Here is a 19,089-nt window from a genome sequence, read left to right as displayed (position 1 = left end):
TGCATTACAGACTCTCTGGGGGTCCATATTAATTTTGGCATTGGTGTGACCTCTGGTGATTGGTTGGTTTCCAGTCATAATTCTAAAGCCAAACTTTCTCCTTCCGTTATCGCTGCCACATTGTGGTTTATTTGGAAAGGAATGTGTGATATTATTTTCAGGGGTTTGTCTCCTGATTTTCTTTTGATCCTCTCCAAAGCTGCTGGGTTTATGACAGAATACAGTAGGGTAGCTTCTACTCCCATGAGGAACTATCTACTTAATTCCAGTATCCATACATTTTCTAGCAGAATTCTTTTCATTGATGCATCTTAGGTGCGGGACAGTTTTGAGCCTGGATTTGGTTTCGGCATCACCGATGCCAACTTACAAATTGTTTCTGGAGGATATTATGGCTTGAGTGTGGAGTCTGCACTTATTGCAGAAACTAAAGCTTTGTCTTTCGCTCCATCTCATGCTAGTTTTGTGAGCATTAAGATTAATAGCGTTTTGTTTGATTGTGTAGAGTTGATTCATGACCTTCCTGAGGTGCATCAGGAGCAATCTGGGGGTTGGATGAGGAGATCACTTTCATTAGACAAATGTTAACTGAAAGCTGCTTTGCTTTTTATTTTATTTTCTCTTGTCCTGACTTAGAACTCTTTTGAGTTTGCTATTGTTTGGTTACTAGTCTCGGTTGTCTTTGTGGCTATTTGTAGTTAGTTGCTTTGTAGTAGCTCATTCCACACACACACACACAATATTAAATATTTAATTTTTACTGGTATTAATTAAATCAAACTCCAGATAACTCAAATCAAAATTTTCCTTTCAAAAACGTTCCCTTAACCAAAACTCTTATTACTCAATCAAACAATACTTTAGTGTCTCAACAAAATTTTTAAAAAAAATATATAGATAAATCATGCGTAAATTGCAAACCCTTAACTTTTAAATCATGAGTAGAGTGAAAATACAACTATACCATTAAAAGGGTAAAATTTTTCATAAATATCTTGCACTCAACTTTATGTAAATTTTTTTCTTTTATTTCACTGTTCACCTTGTTCTTTCGGGTTTTTTTTAACTTTTTAATTATTATTTTTAAAAACAAATAAAAAACTAACATCCTTTTGACCTATTGCCACCAAGTCTTTTGCATAAGATAATCATTTCGAGAAAGACTCAAAATTGAACCTCCAAATTTAGGCAAGATGCGCGCATAGATGATTGTTAAGCTTGTGGTTGTGCTCCACATCTATACCTGTCCCTAAATTCCCTTAAATAGAGGTGTTTTCACCTATTTGTTAAAAACAAAAAAATTAAAAATTAAAATAAACAAACAAACAAACAATATTTGTTACTTGTCATGTGACGTCTACCATCAACGTGGACCCATATACATCCCTTCCGTCCACCATACTTCAACTTTTCTATCCAGTTCCACTTCACAATCTATTTCTACAGCAATAGATGTTACATAGCTTGCATTAAATTTAAGCTCTTAGTCCATTTCCCATTTACTACTATATCATTATTTATGATGTTTCACATATTTAGTAGTATTATTCTATATAAGAAAAAGTCCAGTATTATATAAATGTGAAAGACTTATTGTACAGATTTATTTGAATATATTGTCTTTATTTAACGAGATAATCCTGCATGATCCATGATGTTTTATTTTAGTTTCTACATGATATCAGAGCTGGAAAATACCTAGACTATAAGTTATTTTGACACTTAGATAGCATAAAGAGAAAACTGAGTTACCAAATTTTAGAAAAACAACCAAGTTTTCTACCTAGGGTTTCAACAGCTAGTGTGGGCAAGAAATTCATGGCAGAAGTGAAATAACAACAGGTTGCAGGTTATCATATTCTAGGAACATAACTAAATATTCAATCACCAACCAAACGTCAGAGTGCTGACTCCTGATTTTGGACAACTATGCTCATAAGCATTTTTGACAGTTAATAAACATGCTAACAATGAAGAAAACAATGGCATTAACATAATCAAGGGGTATCAACTATGATACATTTTCCTTAGAGCCTTGAAATTTCAGGTCACTTGGCTAATCATTGAGTGACAGTGGAGATACAGATAATTTATAATTCATAGTTCATAACTCACCTAAATTGTCTAGGTACCCTTCCCACCTCTCTGTCTCTTCTCCTCTAGCCCCGCTGCTTCGTTTAACATGTCTGTAGCATCACTGTGCATGTTTAGCTTGGCTAGTGCAACTGCCTGCATGTAAAATGCCGTGGGCCAATCAGGATAAACGCATTGTGCTTGCATGCCATCTCTAAGAGCAGCATCAGCCTGATCACACATAAGATGGCAGAGGCTTCGCCTTGCATAAACTGTTGGTGAGACCATGGTTCCCACATCGATGAACTGGGTTCAGACATAGTATACTTTAAGTGAAAAATCATGACTCAGAAGTTTTCTGGGGTTCATGTGTCAGATTTTACTGACTGCAAGATGTTATTATGTGCTCAATGAACATGCAGAAGCTATATATACCTGTGTATAACAATCAATGGCTGTCTTGAAATCTTTATCACGGAAAGCATAATCTCCTCTCTTCCTAGCATCCAGCATGTCTTTCATTTGTTGGGTCCACTCCTGGAAAGATAGCTGATACCAGGGAAAAAAAAGATGAAAGTTGCAAAAGACTTCCCTTGCTACAATTTCTGTGTACAGTTCTTCCAAGTATAAATTTTTAAAACATAGCATAAATAACTCCAAGCCTGGAGGGGAGAACGATGAAGAATGTCTTTGCAGAAAAAAATGGCCGATTAGGGCTGTCATTATATACACATATATATACCTCGTTAGTTCCTTCATCATCTCGATAATGCGTCATCACTAAAATCTGATGGATTGCAGTGAGGTCCATTCTGGAACAGGCTTCACCCATTGGGGAGAGAGGGTGCTGTGGTGCAGGGGTTTCCTCTTCCTTCGAGATTCCCAGCATCACATGAGATGGGACCTGTATGGCAAAATTTCATCATTCATTGATAGGTGGAGATTAACAAGTTACATTATAATTTATAATAAAATTGAGTTCATTACTTCAAACAAATAACAAACACAAAGTTAAAGTTTTCTTTTGGTGGATCTTTGACCCATTGGTTTTCCAGGGCGAAGAACTACGAGCCCTATAAGGGATAGACCTCTTCAAACTGATGACTTTTGCATAAAGAATCAATCTCGAAACTACTTGGTTAATCAACCCAAGCCTTGGGCCAACTCTCGTTGGTCGAAGTATAACTTCATAGAAAGATATTTCAGTTATTTTCCTAGAAACATTATAGTGATCTCTGATGTGATCCTTTCTGATAATTTATAATTGCCCAAAGCCATCTTATCAAATTGCTGCAGTGATTCAATGTAAGAAAACCAGCAGGCCTACATTGTTCAAATGACAGATGTAATTGTAATGAACAAAATCATGTCATGTCCACAGTCAAATACTGCAGCTATAAATCACCACAACCAATTGCAACACAGTAGAGCAAGTATTGGTTAAGTGTATGCATCCAATTGGCACACAATATTCTGTTATCTTGTGTATTCTCTTTTATTTTATTTGTTTCGTTATTGTCAAGATGGATATAATCCATGGTCCAGATCAAATGTTATTAACGACAACCCACACAGTTCAATAAAAATACCATGTTACTTGTTAGGAGAAGAAAGTTCCAGATTTACAGGGGTTTCTTAACATCCTTTATTTGATGCTTTCCACCACTTGGGTAGCATTTACCTAACTTAATATCTAAATGAAATGGAGACAACAGCAGTCTTCAACATGTGCTGCCTTTAGAATTCCCATCAGCAGGGAGGCAATTACAATCACAGCTTTATTCACAACAAATGCCCGACGCAATATATTCTTCTGGAAGACCATAATGCAACAATCTAGGGAAAACCATTGCCAGACCATAGACATGTCCAAGAAGCACAGAAACATCAATCAATCCTAAAAGGTGGCATGCATATCAATGAAGATTCTCAAAAAATGGATTAAGAATAGCATATATCATGCAGATATAGGTCAAGGAAATATCTGAGTACCATAGAGTTCAAAGGTCCACATGAGACACTATTATTTGGAATGATTTAGGATTAGAAGTCATCGAGGAGTTAAAATTTGTGCTTTCCTGAATTTAGCGTAAGTGCTATTTTGACAAATTCAGATCTTGGCCTGCAGGACTATAACAAATCTGATGGATTAATAAGAACTCAGTTTGAGTTCTTAAAAACTGTAGATGAGAAGGTCATTAAGGAAAGCTGATTGATTTCCCTGGAGAGGAAATCTTGATTGAGTTAGTTGAACAGAGAAGTTTGATTGTTTTGAAACTATAGGATCAAAAGAATGCCAATGCAAGAACTAACTCCTTGATAAATCATGAAGCATAGTCCAGAGCAGGTGATATGAGTGATCAAAAGTCTAGTGAACAAAATTGAGGGTCCACAAGTCCCTAATCTTGTTCTTACATTAGGAAACAATGACCAATGGACATTATCAAGAGTTGCAAGTCCCTAATCTTATTCTTACAAACAATGACCAATGGACCTTATCAAGTATTGCAAGTTCCTTAGAATTGGACTAAAAAGGCTATAAGAAAAGGCCACCTTGCACCTTAGGATTTGATGGTATGGAGTTTCCTTTCAAAAAGATGGGCACTACAATTGTTGTTGAGACTAAATACATTACCTGAACAACCTATGACAGCATCTAAAAAACAGGTGTCTGAGTTATCAGAGAACTTCATCAATGTTGCTCATGCCAATTTGCCAAAGCATATGCATAGTCATCATCTGTATGGGTGTTTAGCATGACATGATTTGATTATTTTATGAGAACCAGCATCAATCAAAAGTATCCAATGAGATGGAGGAACATACCATAGTTGGATTGCAATGAGATTCTTGATAGAATTTTAAGTTGGAAATTACAGATAAAATTTTGTTTTTTTGTTACGTTTTAAATTTTAAAATTAACATTTTTAAATGATCATCATCATTATCATACCTATCTTCACAGTTTGAATTTAATGTGGTCTAAGTTTGAGTCCGATGATATCGAAAACCAATTTATATCCCTTCATGTGAGATGTAGAGACAATGCATAGACATAAGAAGATTTCCCCAAAAGCTAATTATTCAGATTTCTCCTTTGACTTTGCTCGACTAGACCTTTGGTCAGTACTAAAGACAAAAAATTGGATTCGACACCCTGGGCCCGGATGGCACGCTGGTGACGGGTGTGATAAAGAGAAGGAATGAATCTTGGGAGAAGATCGCCAATAAAACCCCTTGTGTGAAAGGTCAAAAACTTCTCTGAAAAAAGCACCCTTGAAATGTCTGTCTTGGTCCTCAGAGATAAGTGTTACAAACATCTTTTCAGCTATCTCTTTTCTTATGATTTTACTATAATTATTCCAACATAGTTGATACATTTCAGAAGCATCTTTTTAGCTCAGGAGTCGAATATCTTGGACTAGGGAGAATGGTTCAGATTACCAAGGAGTTTTGGAAAAATAGAACAGGATATCAAATTGATAAATCTATATGGACCATGCCAAACACTACCACTTGGCATGGCCGGTGGTGAGATATTGTCTAAGAGTTAATGCAATGTGTATATCTGAATTTCAGTGTTAGGATAACTCAGTAATTTCAGATCAAGAGCATGCTAAGTTGGTGGCTTTGTGTTCTAATTTTATTAAAATACCGAATCAATAAATATATCTACTACTTTAGATAAGTTCTTGCTTAATGAAGAGAGCTTTTTTCTTTAACATCAAACCTGCTTTTACTCGAAGTTTCAAACTTTCCTTGATTGGTCTTTAAGCTATATAGAAATGAGATGGACAGGTTGTAAGAGAGGAATGAATATGTTTCATTTTCAGGTTAATATCATGTCAATTCTGGTTGCCCTTTGTTTTCTACTTGTGATTGTCTAGAAAACTTCTAGCGGTGATTACCTAGACACTCTAGGTGCTATTACCTTGGTATCCAACGTCAACATCTCTGCATTAATATCAAAAAAGTTTTCATCATAGCAAGATGAGAGAGACATTGATGCTACTACTACAAATAATATAAAGAAATTCTGAAATATTCAAATTAAAAGAAATATATCATTTTCACACAAGCATGGACTAATAATAGCAGTGAACTATAACTTGACTCATCTTTTATCTTAAGCCAAACCAAAGAAGATTCAGAAAATTATGAGTGAAGGCATATAGTCAATAGTTGTAATTACTCAAGCACTCCGAGAGAGATTTTGATCTGCACAAATATACATGTCCTGATGTAATTAATTTACTGAATTTGAAGTACCTTTACCTCTTTGGGTACAAAATCTAATAGGAATCGAAGTTGTATTAAATTACTAGTCTTGACCATCTGAAAGTACGATATCAGATCACAAGGTTTAAATCCATATATTGCATCAAAAAGGAAGAGGCAGGCCAGATCACGAGAAGAACCACATTCAAGATGACCAAGAATAGCAGCGCTAGCAGAGCTTACCTCTGATTTAGGTTGCAACGGTGCAAGTGTTGCAACCAGATCTTTTGTACTTGGCCGTTCCCTGGGTTCATATTGCAAACATCTAGAAGCAAGGTCTACCAGTGCAGTAGCCTCTTCGGTTGAAAAGTTGCCTTCCAAATGTGAATCCATTAAAAGCAGAATATTTTTACCTCTGATCATATCAAGAGCCTGTGCGGAAACACGAGAAAATGAATCACGAAAACTAGTAGCCTAAATGGAGAGTCAAATACAACACAATTACAATTTAAAAAAGGAACACCAAAAAACCTCATGCAAATGGTGAAAGTAGAAATGTATAATCAAGATTTTCAAGTATAAGGAAAATGACAAATTGTTAGCCAAATGGCAAGAACATAGATTCAAGTCTTGGTTTGAAGATGTTCCCCAGTGCCTGCGACCGGAAAGAAGAGAGTTTAAAGAGTTATACTTTCCCACAAGCAGGTCGTTCAAGATAGGAAACATTGTTTTAGCTCAGGAGATCACCAGAGTGTTCAATAAACTTTAACTACAGCCTTGGAGTATTCAATTAACTTCAACCTCGGCAACTCTGAGAACTTCCATAAAAGCTAATCTGGCCAGGGAAGGCAAGAATCATCACTCATAATAGTAACAGACTACTCTAATACTCTTTTCATGCAACTCTTCTGGAGATAGCAATCTAGATCTCGCTGTAGAAATTTGACAGAGACAGCCTTGACATTGCAAACCTGGCCATATTTCCATGATGGAAAGCAAAAAGAAATTGTAGAAAAGGCTTTCTATCAAATGTCAGCCTGGTCAAATGGATGCAGAGAAATAAAGACAAAGAGATTCTTATGGGGCAGAAGCAACAAAGCTTTCCTACATTTGAAACACTTGGAGATGTACAATGGGCTACAAGAAACATACCCCAGCATCATTGGCAATGGAATGAGTACCAATTCTCTAAGGGCATATTGTTCACACTGAAGTGAGTGTGGAAGCGGCTGAACTGGTGCAAGTGGAGCCATTTTCACCTCTTCTTCCAAACTTTGACAAAATAATGTACAAGGATTTACTAGGCCCTTCCATAGCCTTAAAACTTGTTTCAATTATCCTTTCAATTCACGAGAACATTTCTTCCTCATCTTCATCTTGTTCTGGCTCTTCCAAACTTTGAAATAACAACATAAAAGATTTTACTAGGCTCTCCACATCCTTAAAATTTGTTTCAATTTTGCTTTACATTCACAGGAATGTGTAGACTACGATTTTCTATTGATATAATTTAACATAGCATCTTCCGCTACTAGGTTGTTGCATCTTCATCAGCTGCTCCGTGACATAGAATGGAGAATTCAACAAAGTCAATAAGCTCTTCATTTTATTTTATTTTTTTTTTTGCGGTGAAAATTTTGTTTCTCATGTAAGTCAGGTATATGCCCAATCGGCAATGGAATCACATTGGAATGGAATGTAAACTTTCAATGGAATATCAGCAGCGTTATTTGAACAATCATGTGCTTCTTGAAATTCCACTCTTTTATGGCACTTGACACCTTACGAAAAGAATATGGGTTCTTTTGTTGGCATACTCCATATGCTTTGCCAGTCCAGCATGATCACTGTGAGAATATATAGTTCGAATGGAGTGATGATCTATGCTATTTTAAAATTTAAATTTTCAGATATTTTCCATGCTTATCGAGAACCAAATTGAAATGGTGAATATTGTGATGCTATAAAGTTTGAATTAGCAGGATTATTTAAATAGTGAGAAGTTGGATATAATACTAAACTTGACCCACAAACATTCTCCAGCAAGAGAATATAGAATGGCCAATACCTCCGCATAGCAGGTGTACCTGCCATTCTAAATAAAAATGAATTAGCTATAAATGAAAAATTAGAAATCCTACTGCTTCATGCACAATTGAAGCTCCCAAATCCCTGAAACCCTAAAAGGGGAGTTCCACTCAAAACCATTCCGTTTGGCTAAGCTCCTAAGTAGACATGAGCCAAAACTCAAATATTCCTGACAAGTAAAAGGTCAATCCCATGTCTAAAAGGTGTCTTTTGTGTGTTAAAACTAGGCTTTTGCCTAATTATTTCATTTCAAAAGAAATGGTATGAAGTTTATGTTCCATCTATGGTAGCTACTATGAATTTATACAACTTCCACCTCTTACAGCAAATTTTATCTAAATTTACTTGTGACATGAAGCATTATTTTCCTAATTGTTTAAAAAGAGTATCCTTTCAATCAAGCTCATTGGGGTAAGTGTCATGAGTGTGATCATTCCCTCGACAACCGGTGCAGCACTTGATCGACAGTTCCCTCAACCAAGTCAACCTGTCCCCAAGGCTAGCCAAATAGCTAGCTTAAGGGAAAGCAAGGACTCAAAGAGACCCATATAAAAGGTAAAAGAGTGAAAAACTTAAAACCCTCTATTAATTTAAGATGAGTATACAACCAAGACCTTAGGCCTTTATACAATCAAAGCATCCCCTCCAAGGAAAGCCGTGGGGTTATAAATAAGTACTTTACAAAGGCAAGTGCTGACCAACTTTGACAATAGGTTTATCGAGGATATACATAGTTCATCCCTAGGCATGGCTCGAATAGGCCGCACGGCACCAGCCCACATGCTCTTGGTCTTTCTCACTCGTACAAGTGTCCACTCCATGCAAGTTTCTCGATTAGGGCAAGTGATACCAGTCCGTGCGCAGTCGATCACGTGGCCTGGCCTAAGGTCTTGATTGTGCTCCAATCCGCTCCTAATTATGCTCACGCAAGCCGCCCAACCATATAAGGCACTACACCCGTGTGTAGCTTGATCTAGTTGACTGGCCCCTATATTAGCCAATCTTTGGCACTCTGCCCAATAAGGCACCAGTCTTACGAGAGCATCTCCATGGCCTTCATATTGAACGCCCCCACTAGAAAAGTCCGACACCCTCCTGCAAGAAGCTAAGGTATTCCTGAATTAACCCTTCAAACTGCCATAAAGGCATTTTTTTCAAGCTTTCCTCTGACTTTGGGAGACCTTTCCACTGCACCAAGAAGAAAGTTCACCGATTCTTCTTGCTCTAACCTTGAACCCTACAATCAAGAATCCGTTCGGCCACCCGAGAGAACTTACACAATGTTGAGGGCACCTGCCCAGGCTTATTTCTGTTAGTGTTCATAGGGTCATCATGACAAGGTTTTATAATGCTCACATGAAGAGTGAAGTGTAGCTTCAACGTTTCAAGGAAGTTTAGCCAATAGGCAACATTCTCCACTTTCTGGACAATCCCAAATGGTCTATCATACCTTGCAACCGAGCCCTTATACACATCCCTCTGAAGCAAACTTTTTCACCCCTGTAGATTTAACTTCAGTCACACCAAATTTCCAACCTGGAATTCAAAAGGCCTTCTCCCTTAGTCAGCATACTTCTTGATCCATCAAGAAGCTTTGGTCAAGTTGTCCTTTGCTATCTCCATCACCTCCTATCCATCAAGAGCAAAGTGTTGAATGCTGGTCACTTGTCATTGGTCTGTCGCTTGGCAATCTAGTGCAAAGCAAGGAGTTGATAGCCATAAGGCAACTTTAAGGAGCTACAATCTATGGATGAGGATTTATGCAATTTCTAGGGGAATTGAGGCCACATCAAGTTAATCAAGCCAGTTCTTTTGTTAAGTGAACACATAATGGCAGAGATACTCCTCTAGTAAGCCATTGGTCCTCTTCATCTGGCCAATGGTCTGATGGCTGGCAGTGGAGAACTTTAGTTCGGTACCCAGCAAACAGAGCAATGCTGTCTAGACCAGGCCTATCTCGCTTACTATATCTACTGGCACACTAAAACGATTTACAACTTGTTTCAAGAATAATCTTGCAGCCCGATCTGCCAAACATGTTGCTAGAGACAGGATGAAGATGATATATTTTGTGAACCGATCAACCACCACCATCACTGAGGACATTATTCACCTTGGGAAAGCCTATGATGAAGTCCATGAAAATGGACGCTCAAGGGCCATCTCAAGCCGGCAGAGCCTATAAAAGACTTGCATCTTGCCATCCGTCAGGCTTATCCTATTGACAAGCATAGCAAGATTTTACATGGACTTCTATATCCTCTCTTATGTCCAGCCAATAATAGTACCAAGATAATAAGGCCTTCAATCTTTCACGGCAAAGATAACCAACTCAGCAGGCATCACAATTTTGCTTCAACAAACCTTGCCGAAGTTTGCCTGCTTTTAAGACACAGATATTGACACCCTTGGCGTGCAACCCGTCTTCCACCCAAAATCAGCGCACAACAATCTCTTGGACTTTATTCATCAGCTTCCAATACTGAGGGTTTGTCTTCATCACTTCTTGTTTTTGCTCTGTCAGGTCTACTTTTACTAAAGAAGGTAGTAACACACTCCACAACCTGCTTCGAGCTAAGCCCATTAGGGACTTGGTTGTGCTTTCCTAGTTTATACTTGTCATTCAAAGTTATATTGCTATAAGAACTCTTGTCATCTAGCTTGCCTTAGAGACAACTTCTTTTGAGTGGCAAAGTAGGTGTTGCCGACTTATCTGTTTTGATCACAAAGTGGGCAACAAGTAAATACGCCATACCTAATGGCAATGTACATACCTAGTAGCATTTCCTTCCTACGGGCGAAGTTTTTCAACTTATTCTCCTGAGCTTCTAGATATCAAAAGCTAATGGGTGCCCCTCCTGCACAAAGACTCCTCCCATACCATTGGTTGATGCAATGGTTTGCATTACAATTGGCAATTCAAAGTTGGAAAGCTTTAAGATCGACTCGATTGAGATAATGGTCTTCAACTTGTCGAAGGGTAGCAGTTGTTTTTCTTTCCAACACCATGGTGAATTCTTATTCAAGAAGTCAGCAAGTGATGCCACCATCTTTGAATACCCTTGATGAACTTGCAGCAGTAATTGATCAACCGGAGGAAGGAGCGTAGCTCCGGAGCATGGTTGGCACCGACCAATCCAAATTGCCTCCATCTTTCTTTGGTCCATCTAAACTTCTCCCTTGAAAATTAGATGCCCCAAGAACTTGATGCTTCTCTGCGTGAACTCGTATTTCTCCAGCTTGAAGTGGAGTTGGTGTTCCCTCAACTTGGATACTAACTTCCTTAAATGACACAAATGGTCCGCTAAGGACTCACTATAAACAATTATCATTTAAGTACACTACCACAAACTCATCAATAATCAATATACTCATGGAATACATCATTCATTAGGTACCAAAATGTGGTTGGTGTATTAGTAAGGCCAAAGGTCATACTAATCTCACAAAAGTTGATTATATCACACAATCAACATGCAACTGAATACAAGTGATGGAACTATACCTCCATTCACACTTCCTATGACTTCAAACAAACACCAGCAATAATTGAATTCACACTTTCAAAACTTTTCTACGCTTGTTTCAAGCAACCACAACTCCCACTTCCATGAAGAATTTTTCTACCCTCGAAACAAGGGTCCACAATCTCCACTTCCATAAAAAACTCAAACTTCCATAGCACTCCTCTTTCAAGTTGCAAAACACAATAAATGACAGTAGGTCGCCAACTGAAACAATCCTTGAAACACTGAAAATTTTGGAAATGGGGCTGCCATTATTTAAAATAAGGTAGTGTTCTAAAGTGCAAGAGCCTTTTTATAATTGATGCCTTATTGATACATGGTATCCTGCATGAAAATTAAAGAATTCGCGAATCCCAATTTTCCTATTTGAGATGAGTGTGGTTTCACGGTAGACTCCCATAGGGCTTGCCAGTAGTAACAATTTATGCCTCAGCAAAGTTAATTAGAAGTTGGTTTGAATTGTTTACTCTGACATAAGCTAGTATGCTACACAACATTTTAATCCTCCAAAGCTCAGTATAAGATGAACAGTCCAAAGAGATAATAAGGGAGATGTTCAGCTAGGCATATGTTTACAGGATCACGGTTCTTAGATACTTTGACCACCCTTAGCAAAAGAGATACTTAAAAACAGGTAAATTATCAGTTCAAGCAATTAAATTGCCATCAAAGGCGAGATGTAGAAATAGCTCTTGATTTTTTAGCAGGCTTGGAATAGATTATCAAATGAATAATAACAATGTGAAAACTGAGTAAATGTTTCTATGGCAACTTTCTAAAGGGAAAAAAGCAGAGCAAGCTATTTGGCATCTCTCATTGAAGCAAGATTCAAGCCCCATACGAAAATAAGCCACTAATTTTTGAAGGGTGCCACAACCTAGTAAACAATCAATCAAGTACTATGCAGCATTTTTCATTTAAAATTTTCCCTTTGGTCAAAATAACTTCCTTGAAGGACCTGATCTCACTTGTTGAAATCCTGCATATAAATCTCACCTATGTAATGAGAGAGCCTGAGAATCCTAAAATCACTTTAATAATTGATAAAACAAACCCAGGGATTCTTCTCACTTTGACTATCCAAGCAACCTACATGAAAACAAAGATTGCTACAGCCAGCTATTAGGAAAATCCCAATTCATTTTTCAGCATGTATTATGATTTTAAAGATTAAATATAAATGCTAGATATATCAAATCAGAGTGGAATGAATTTAACATTTCACTATAGATATGAAATATCGAATTAAATAATAGTATCTAAAACACATTAGCAAATCCAAATAGAATAAGCACCAAAAGAATTACTATTAAGTTTTAATAATTGAAGCTTAGAATGAATCAGCTTCTGCATTAAAATATATACAAAAATGATTACATGGCTTGGAGGAATGCGCTTTCCACTTAGGAGATCCAAAAGAACTGTTCCGAAGCTGAATATCACACTCTCAGGAGTAACTCTTCCTGCAATCAAAAAGTTGTGATGGGTATCAAATAGAAACTTTTCTGTTGACAATATCCCAAGTTGTTCAAGATTGCCACAAAACTCGAACCATTTGGTTGTAGAACACTAAAAAAGAAAATGAGAAAATACACATACGACACACAGACAATTTAATTATGCTTACACACCTGAATAACCACACCAAAGGATGGAATGGTGCTGACTTTTTGTAAAGAAACACTTATAAATAAATTAATAACAATAATAAAATCAACTTCAGATAAAAAACAGAGATATAACAACAGGAAAAGTGCACTTTAAGATCATGTTGTGGAATTTAGATGCTATAGACAAGAATGGTGGGACTTGTGACAGTAGGTAGTGAATGAAATTAGGATATTATCCTCAACTTGAAGCCAATCTCTACGCAGATATGAATGACAAAATCTGAATCTTCATGGAAGGCCAAAGTCAAACAGTCTCATGGCAATTTTAATTTCCAGTTGGCTTGACAATGATGATGAGCCTCCAGACCAAATTCATACTAAATATCCAGTTGATTATTTTATACAAAATACATCTTTTGCGTAGACCAGTAAGTCAACCAGATAAAGTAAGGAACTCAGTCAATTGACATTACTCAACAACTAGTCTAAAGCTAGGAAACTCATCCTAAATCATTTTGCAGCCATTCTACCAGCTACAAGAAACGCACTAGAAACCTATTAAGGTTAAGTCTCAGGTGGTGCATCCTTTGCGATCAATAACCACATTGCGGCTAGTTTGTGTCCAGAAATGACAGGGACTTCTGCCACTGTTCCATTTGGTTGTAAAATTCCTTAGTTAGAAAATAGGCCCAATCTATAATGCATTTGTTACCAAAACAGAATCAACTGATAACTTGTTTCAGTGAGTTATGTAGTCTTGCCAAAGGCCCAAAGCCTTTATTTCAACGAGCTGGAATGCCTGCTGAGTTTTGGGTCGTCAATGGCAAGACATCAAGACTGCACCAAATTTACATCCGCATGGACTATTAAAACTGACAGAAAATAGCGCGAAGACGGAATTCATGAAGAGACAAAAGTAATGATCCTCACTACTAGTTTGAAGGCTTGAAGAGTTCATCTCACATGATTTAAGTTAAAGAGACAAAGAATTTGCAAGAGCTTGCAAACATAATAAAAAAGTTCCTGCCATTGAAGTTGGAATATCCTAAGGTTTTATACTTTTCCGTTAATGGAACTGTATCATCATCATTTCCATATGAATATTAGGAACAGGTGTCAATAAATTTAGTTATCATACAAATTGGTGTACTCCAATCAAATCTAACTTATTCCACAATGAAAGGGCCAGGAAGAAAAGCAAACCAAATTAAATTATATGAGCATATGCTGGAAACAGACTTCAGGCACACATTTCCAGTGTGCTATATAGCAAAGAAATAGTTCATACTCATCTTAAGGCTAGCTTAAATAGGCAACAAACCAAAAAATATATCTGGCAGTATGTTTCTATAGTTTTATATACTCCGATTAAACCTAACTTATTCCACGATGAAAGGGGTCAAGAAGAAAAGCAAACCAAATTAAGTTATACAAGCATATGTCGAAAACAGAGTTCAGTTGGTACGCATTTCCAGCATGCTATATAGCACACAGATAGTCAGCACGGATATTAAGGTTAGCATAAACTTCCAACAAGCTAAAGAATATAACTGGTAGTGTGTGTTTCTACAGATTTATTCTTCACTAAGTTGGTTCATATTTCCTGCGTACTGTAGCAAACAGATAATCAGCATTAGTCTGTGCATAAGCTCAAATTGTTTATAAACTAAGGACTAAATCTGGTAGTGCATATGTTCTTGATTTATGCTTCATTAGTATGCTATAACAAAACAGTACTAGAATACCACCCAAAAATAAAAAATAAAAAATAAAAATAAAAGAAACCACTAAGAGTTACATTCTGCAAATGGAAATACCTCAATTGAGGTGTTTGATTTGAAAGATTATCATCAAAAGTTCAAATCCAAAAGTAGAAGAAGTAACTACCATTTCTTAGATACTCTGGAGGGGTATAAGCCAGATTTGTGCTATAACTCTTGCCATCTCTGCTGTTTTTCATGAGCCCAAAACATGAAAGACATGGATCACCATCCTGCAGAGCAGTAAAACATTAATAACTGAATTTACAGAAGGCATCTCGCTAACTGGTCTCCGAGAATAAACACCTCAGAATATGAACAACACTAATGGTTACAAAACTTAAAAAGGTGCATTATAGCAGCAACAAATGGATATTAATTTCGGAACCACACACATGAGCACCAAAAGTAATGTGGAACCAGGTTATACATTGTGACATTGTCTACAATCTTTATCATGCTTTCTGTACCCCATGAGGTATATGGTGGTATGTTGTCCCAAAAAACTCATCAGTTCTGTTCCCATGCTAACTCTGCTTTCCCTGCCTAATGTTATAACCTGCAGAAATTCTTCTCGCCCAATTTTCGTATTGAATCCACACTTTCTAAAATTCTGTTGGATGTTTCGAGGATCTTTCCTTTATCTTTTTATTATTTTCCGTATGTCAAGTTTTTTTCCTAGTTTATGGATTCTAAAAAATCCATTTTATAATTTTGAAGAATCAGAAGTATAAAGTTTGGAAGAGTTTAGAATGTATCTGGCGATTGATAACCAAGGAGTCTAACATTAATCAAGCAAGCTACATCTTTGTACAAGTTCCATCCAAAAATGAAGTGGACACTTAAAGCAAGTGATGGCTTTGTCCATGTGTCAATCTACTAACCAGTTTGGTAATCAACAAAAGAATTAGTCACAAAAGCTATTTCACCTCATCAAATAAGACTCTATAAGCATTAAGATCATGATACAAAGGTCTCCCTTCATCGCTGCAATATTCCAAGGCTTCTGCAATGTAAAACGCTACCCGTAGGCGCATTGCCCATTCAATGGTTTGATTTTCCCCTGTCAAAAACAAACAATTAAGTACATTAACCAGAAAAGCATGACAGTATATGCTACATTATCAAAAGTCTCAGCAAGATAGATAAACAGAGCATGTTAATATATTTAACATGCAACTGATAACTGAGCTATTAACATAGGCATTCATAAGAAAATCACCCACAAGAATATGCCACTTGTAATGATAAGGTTTTATTAGCTCACTGGTGCATATTTTTCTACATGCTTGTTTCACCATTTGGGACTAAAAAGAAAACATGGATACACCTTCCAAAAACACAAACAATCCTCTACATTGTGGTAACCTTTTTCATCAGCTTCTAACTGCAATAGAAGAAAAACCAAGTAAACCTAAATTGCCAGCTCTTACTAAAGTTTTGTCAATAAGAATTAAATTATAATGTAGGAGCAAATGTGCAGCTCAAACTAGAAAAGAAAGTCAATATGGCTTTCCTAATTTTAGGGGCTAAGTTGAAGATTAGCATCGGTATCATTGTTCACTGTGCAACATTAGCATTTACAACCAAAATGCTGTTTCTTCAGAACAACATTTAAAAGCTGCATTAATCGAAGTGATCAAGCAGGCATGCAAACAAACTAGTAGAATTAAGGCGAGACAGACATAACTGGGTTTCACAGAGATCATCATCCATCAATTTTGAAGTTCAGGTCAAAAAATAACAAACACCACAGATCCCAAGCACTAGAATGAAGCAATCTTGGGGCATTCGCACACCACTCCTAAAAACATAAAAATCGCAGCTTTGACTGCCAGGACACAAATTGCAACAGTGAATGGGGAAAAACTACGGAAAGCTCGAAGGAAGCACACAACATACAATGAAACAGATGTTTGGCAAGGGTATCATTGGGCATGTATTCAGCGACAAGGAGCCGCTCATCTCCGTCACAGCAGTACCCAATCAAGTTGGCCAGCCTCCGGTGCCTCAGCTTCCCCACACCCCAAGCCTCCTCCTGCAAAACCCACCACCCATCTCCCTCTCAGAAAACATAGAACAAAAACAAACCAACAGAGAGACTCAAGAACCAACCGCAAATTGTTTGGGGTCCGGCCAAGCCATTCTGGTGAACTTCTTGACAGCGATCCATGTCCGATTCTGCAACCGGCCTTTGTAAACAAGATTGGGGGCCTTCTCGCCGCTCTCCGACACGATGTTGTCGGAGCTGAATCCGCCGGTGGCGGCCTTCAGCTCCGCAAGAGAGAACTCAGCGAAGGCAGCCGGCGCAGCCCCAACCGCCGCCGGGGGAGGCGCATGGTGCAGCGAGAAGGAAGCCCTCTGTGGCTGGTGCTGCTGATGCTTCTGCTTCTGCTTCTGCTTCTGCTTCTGCTTCTGCTTCTGCTTCTGCTTCTCCAGCTGCGTCTCCGCCAGCTCCGAGGAGCAGCAGCTCCCCATTCTGCCCTCTTCTCTCTCTCTCTCAGAGACACAGACACTAACCTCCCATACAGTTATTATTGGACTAAACTACTCTGATCCAATGGAATAAGAAACCCAGGCTCATATTATTCATATATATGACAATAATAGCGATAGCACTCTTCTAATGCAGTGCACCACCAACCTGGTATTCTATTCTTTTATTCTGAGCGCTGCTGCGGTGCTGTCGCTGAGTGGCTTGATGGGATTTGGGAAAGAGAAGGGCACTGATGGCTCTAAAGAAGCTAAAGAAGCTGGGAGGGTGAAAAGCTTTCCTCTTTTATAATCAAGCTTTTCCAGTGTACGCGTGTGTGGCCGTGTGAGATTTAAAAGCGAGACCTACTCATTTCGTTTTCCTCCTGTTTCTTTCCTATCTTGCAACGATTATATTGCTCTGATTCTGGAATTATTTCAGTTTTTATAATTTATTAGTTCTGATCTGCTAAAACTTCGGAATACATATCAAAATCTGTGTGTAAGTATTGTATATCTCTTGTTCTGACAGCTTCATTTACCAAGATGAATGACTTGGCCATTAGAAAAGTCAGAAGAAAAGTCAAAAGTGCATAAATTTGGACAGAGTAATTGGGGGTAGGACTCACACACATAAGCATTGGAACTATCTGTACATAATTACTACTCTCATTCCCAAAAATGTACTATTACTCATGATTCAAACCCTCATCATTTATAAAAAATTCTAATAGAGATCCGACTATCAATTACCATTAATAAGACATTAAAGACCGATGTCCAGTGTAGGCTTTCAATTTTGAGCAATTCCCATATCTGAATATTAATTACTGAAGCTTTTTAAAAATTATAAAGATATTTTCAAAAATTTATTAATTTCATTAATCAATCCTATATGTTTTCTTTATATTTTGAAAAAAAAAAAATTCAACCTACATTGTTGTCAATATCAGACCATTTCCAAATTATTCTTTTACTGAAATTATATAATTTTTCCTTTTAGGAGTAAGCTGACATGGGTAAAAATTTGGGTAGGGTACTGTACTTTGACCTTTTTTCACTTTGGGTACTAGATTTTGATTTGTTTCTTTTTGAGCACCATAAACTTATTCCATTTCACCGGGAGGGTACTCAAGCGATTCCGGTGATTTTTATCCTATGTGGCCATCGGAAAAACACGTAGACTGCTGACTTGGCATTCACTTATCCCTGTTGGACTTGACACATCATCTCTGAGCCATGTCACCATGATATTTTCCCACATCAGCCTCCACTTAACCTTTGTCTTCCAGACTTCCACACCACTCCATCCTTTCTTGATTTCCCTTTTCTTTGTCTTTT

At 37.5% G+C, this 19,089-nt stretch overlaps 1 protein-coding gene across 1 annotated transcript; it reads right to left on the bottom strand.

The window, feature by feature from the left end:
• Positions 1 to 1,962: 1,962 nt before the first annotated feature.
• On the bottom strand, positions 1,963 to 18,040 carry LOC120275453 (serine/threonine-protein kinase BSK1-like). The gene is made up of 9 exons (XM_039282028.1): positions 17,392 to 18,040; positions 17,179 to 17,314; positions 16,206 to 16,339; positions 15,404 to 15,509; positions 13,284 to 13,369; positions 6,535 to 6,723; positions 2,816 to 2,977; positions 2,509 to 2,622; positions 1,963 to 2,379 (listed from the first exon to the last, which is right to left on the bottom strand). The coding sequence occupies exons 1-9, from the start codon at positions 17,752 to 17,754 to the stop codon at positions 2,125 to 2,127; spliced, it is 1,545 nt and encodes a 514-aa protein (XP_039137962.1). The 5' UTR covers positions 17,755 to 18,040; the 3' UTR covers positions 1,963 to 2,124.
• Between the last annotated feature and the right edge of the window lie 1,049 nt (positions 18,041 to 19,089).

This window comes from Dioscorea cayenensis, chromosome 14, assembly GCF_009730915.1.
Source record: "Dioscorea cayenensis subsp. rotundata cultivar TDr96_F1 chromosome 14, TDr96_F1_v2_PseudoChromosome.rev07_lg8_w22 25.fasta, whole genome shotgun sequence".
Lineage (NCBI taxonomy): Eukaryota > Viridiplantae > Streptophyta > Magnoliopsida > Dioscoreales > Dioscoreaceae > Dioscorea > Dioscorea cayenensis.
Note: the sequence above shows the minus strand (reverse complement) of the source record. Positions and strands in the feature narration are given on the sequence as shown.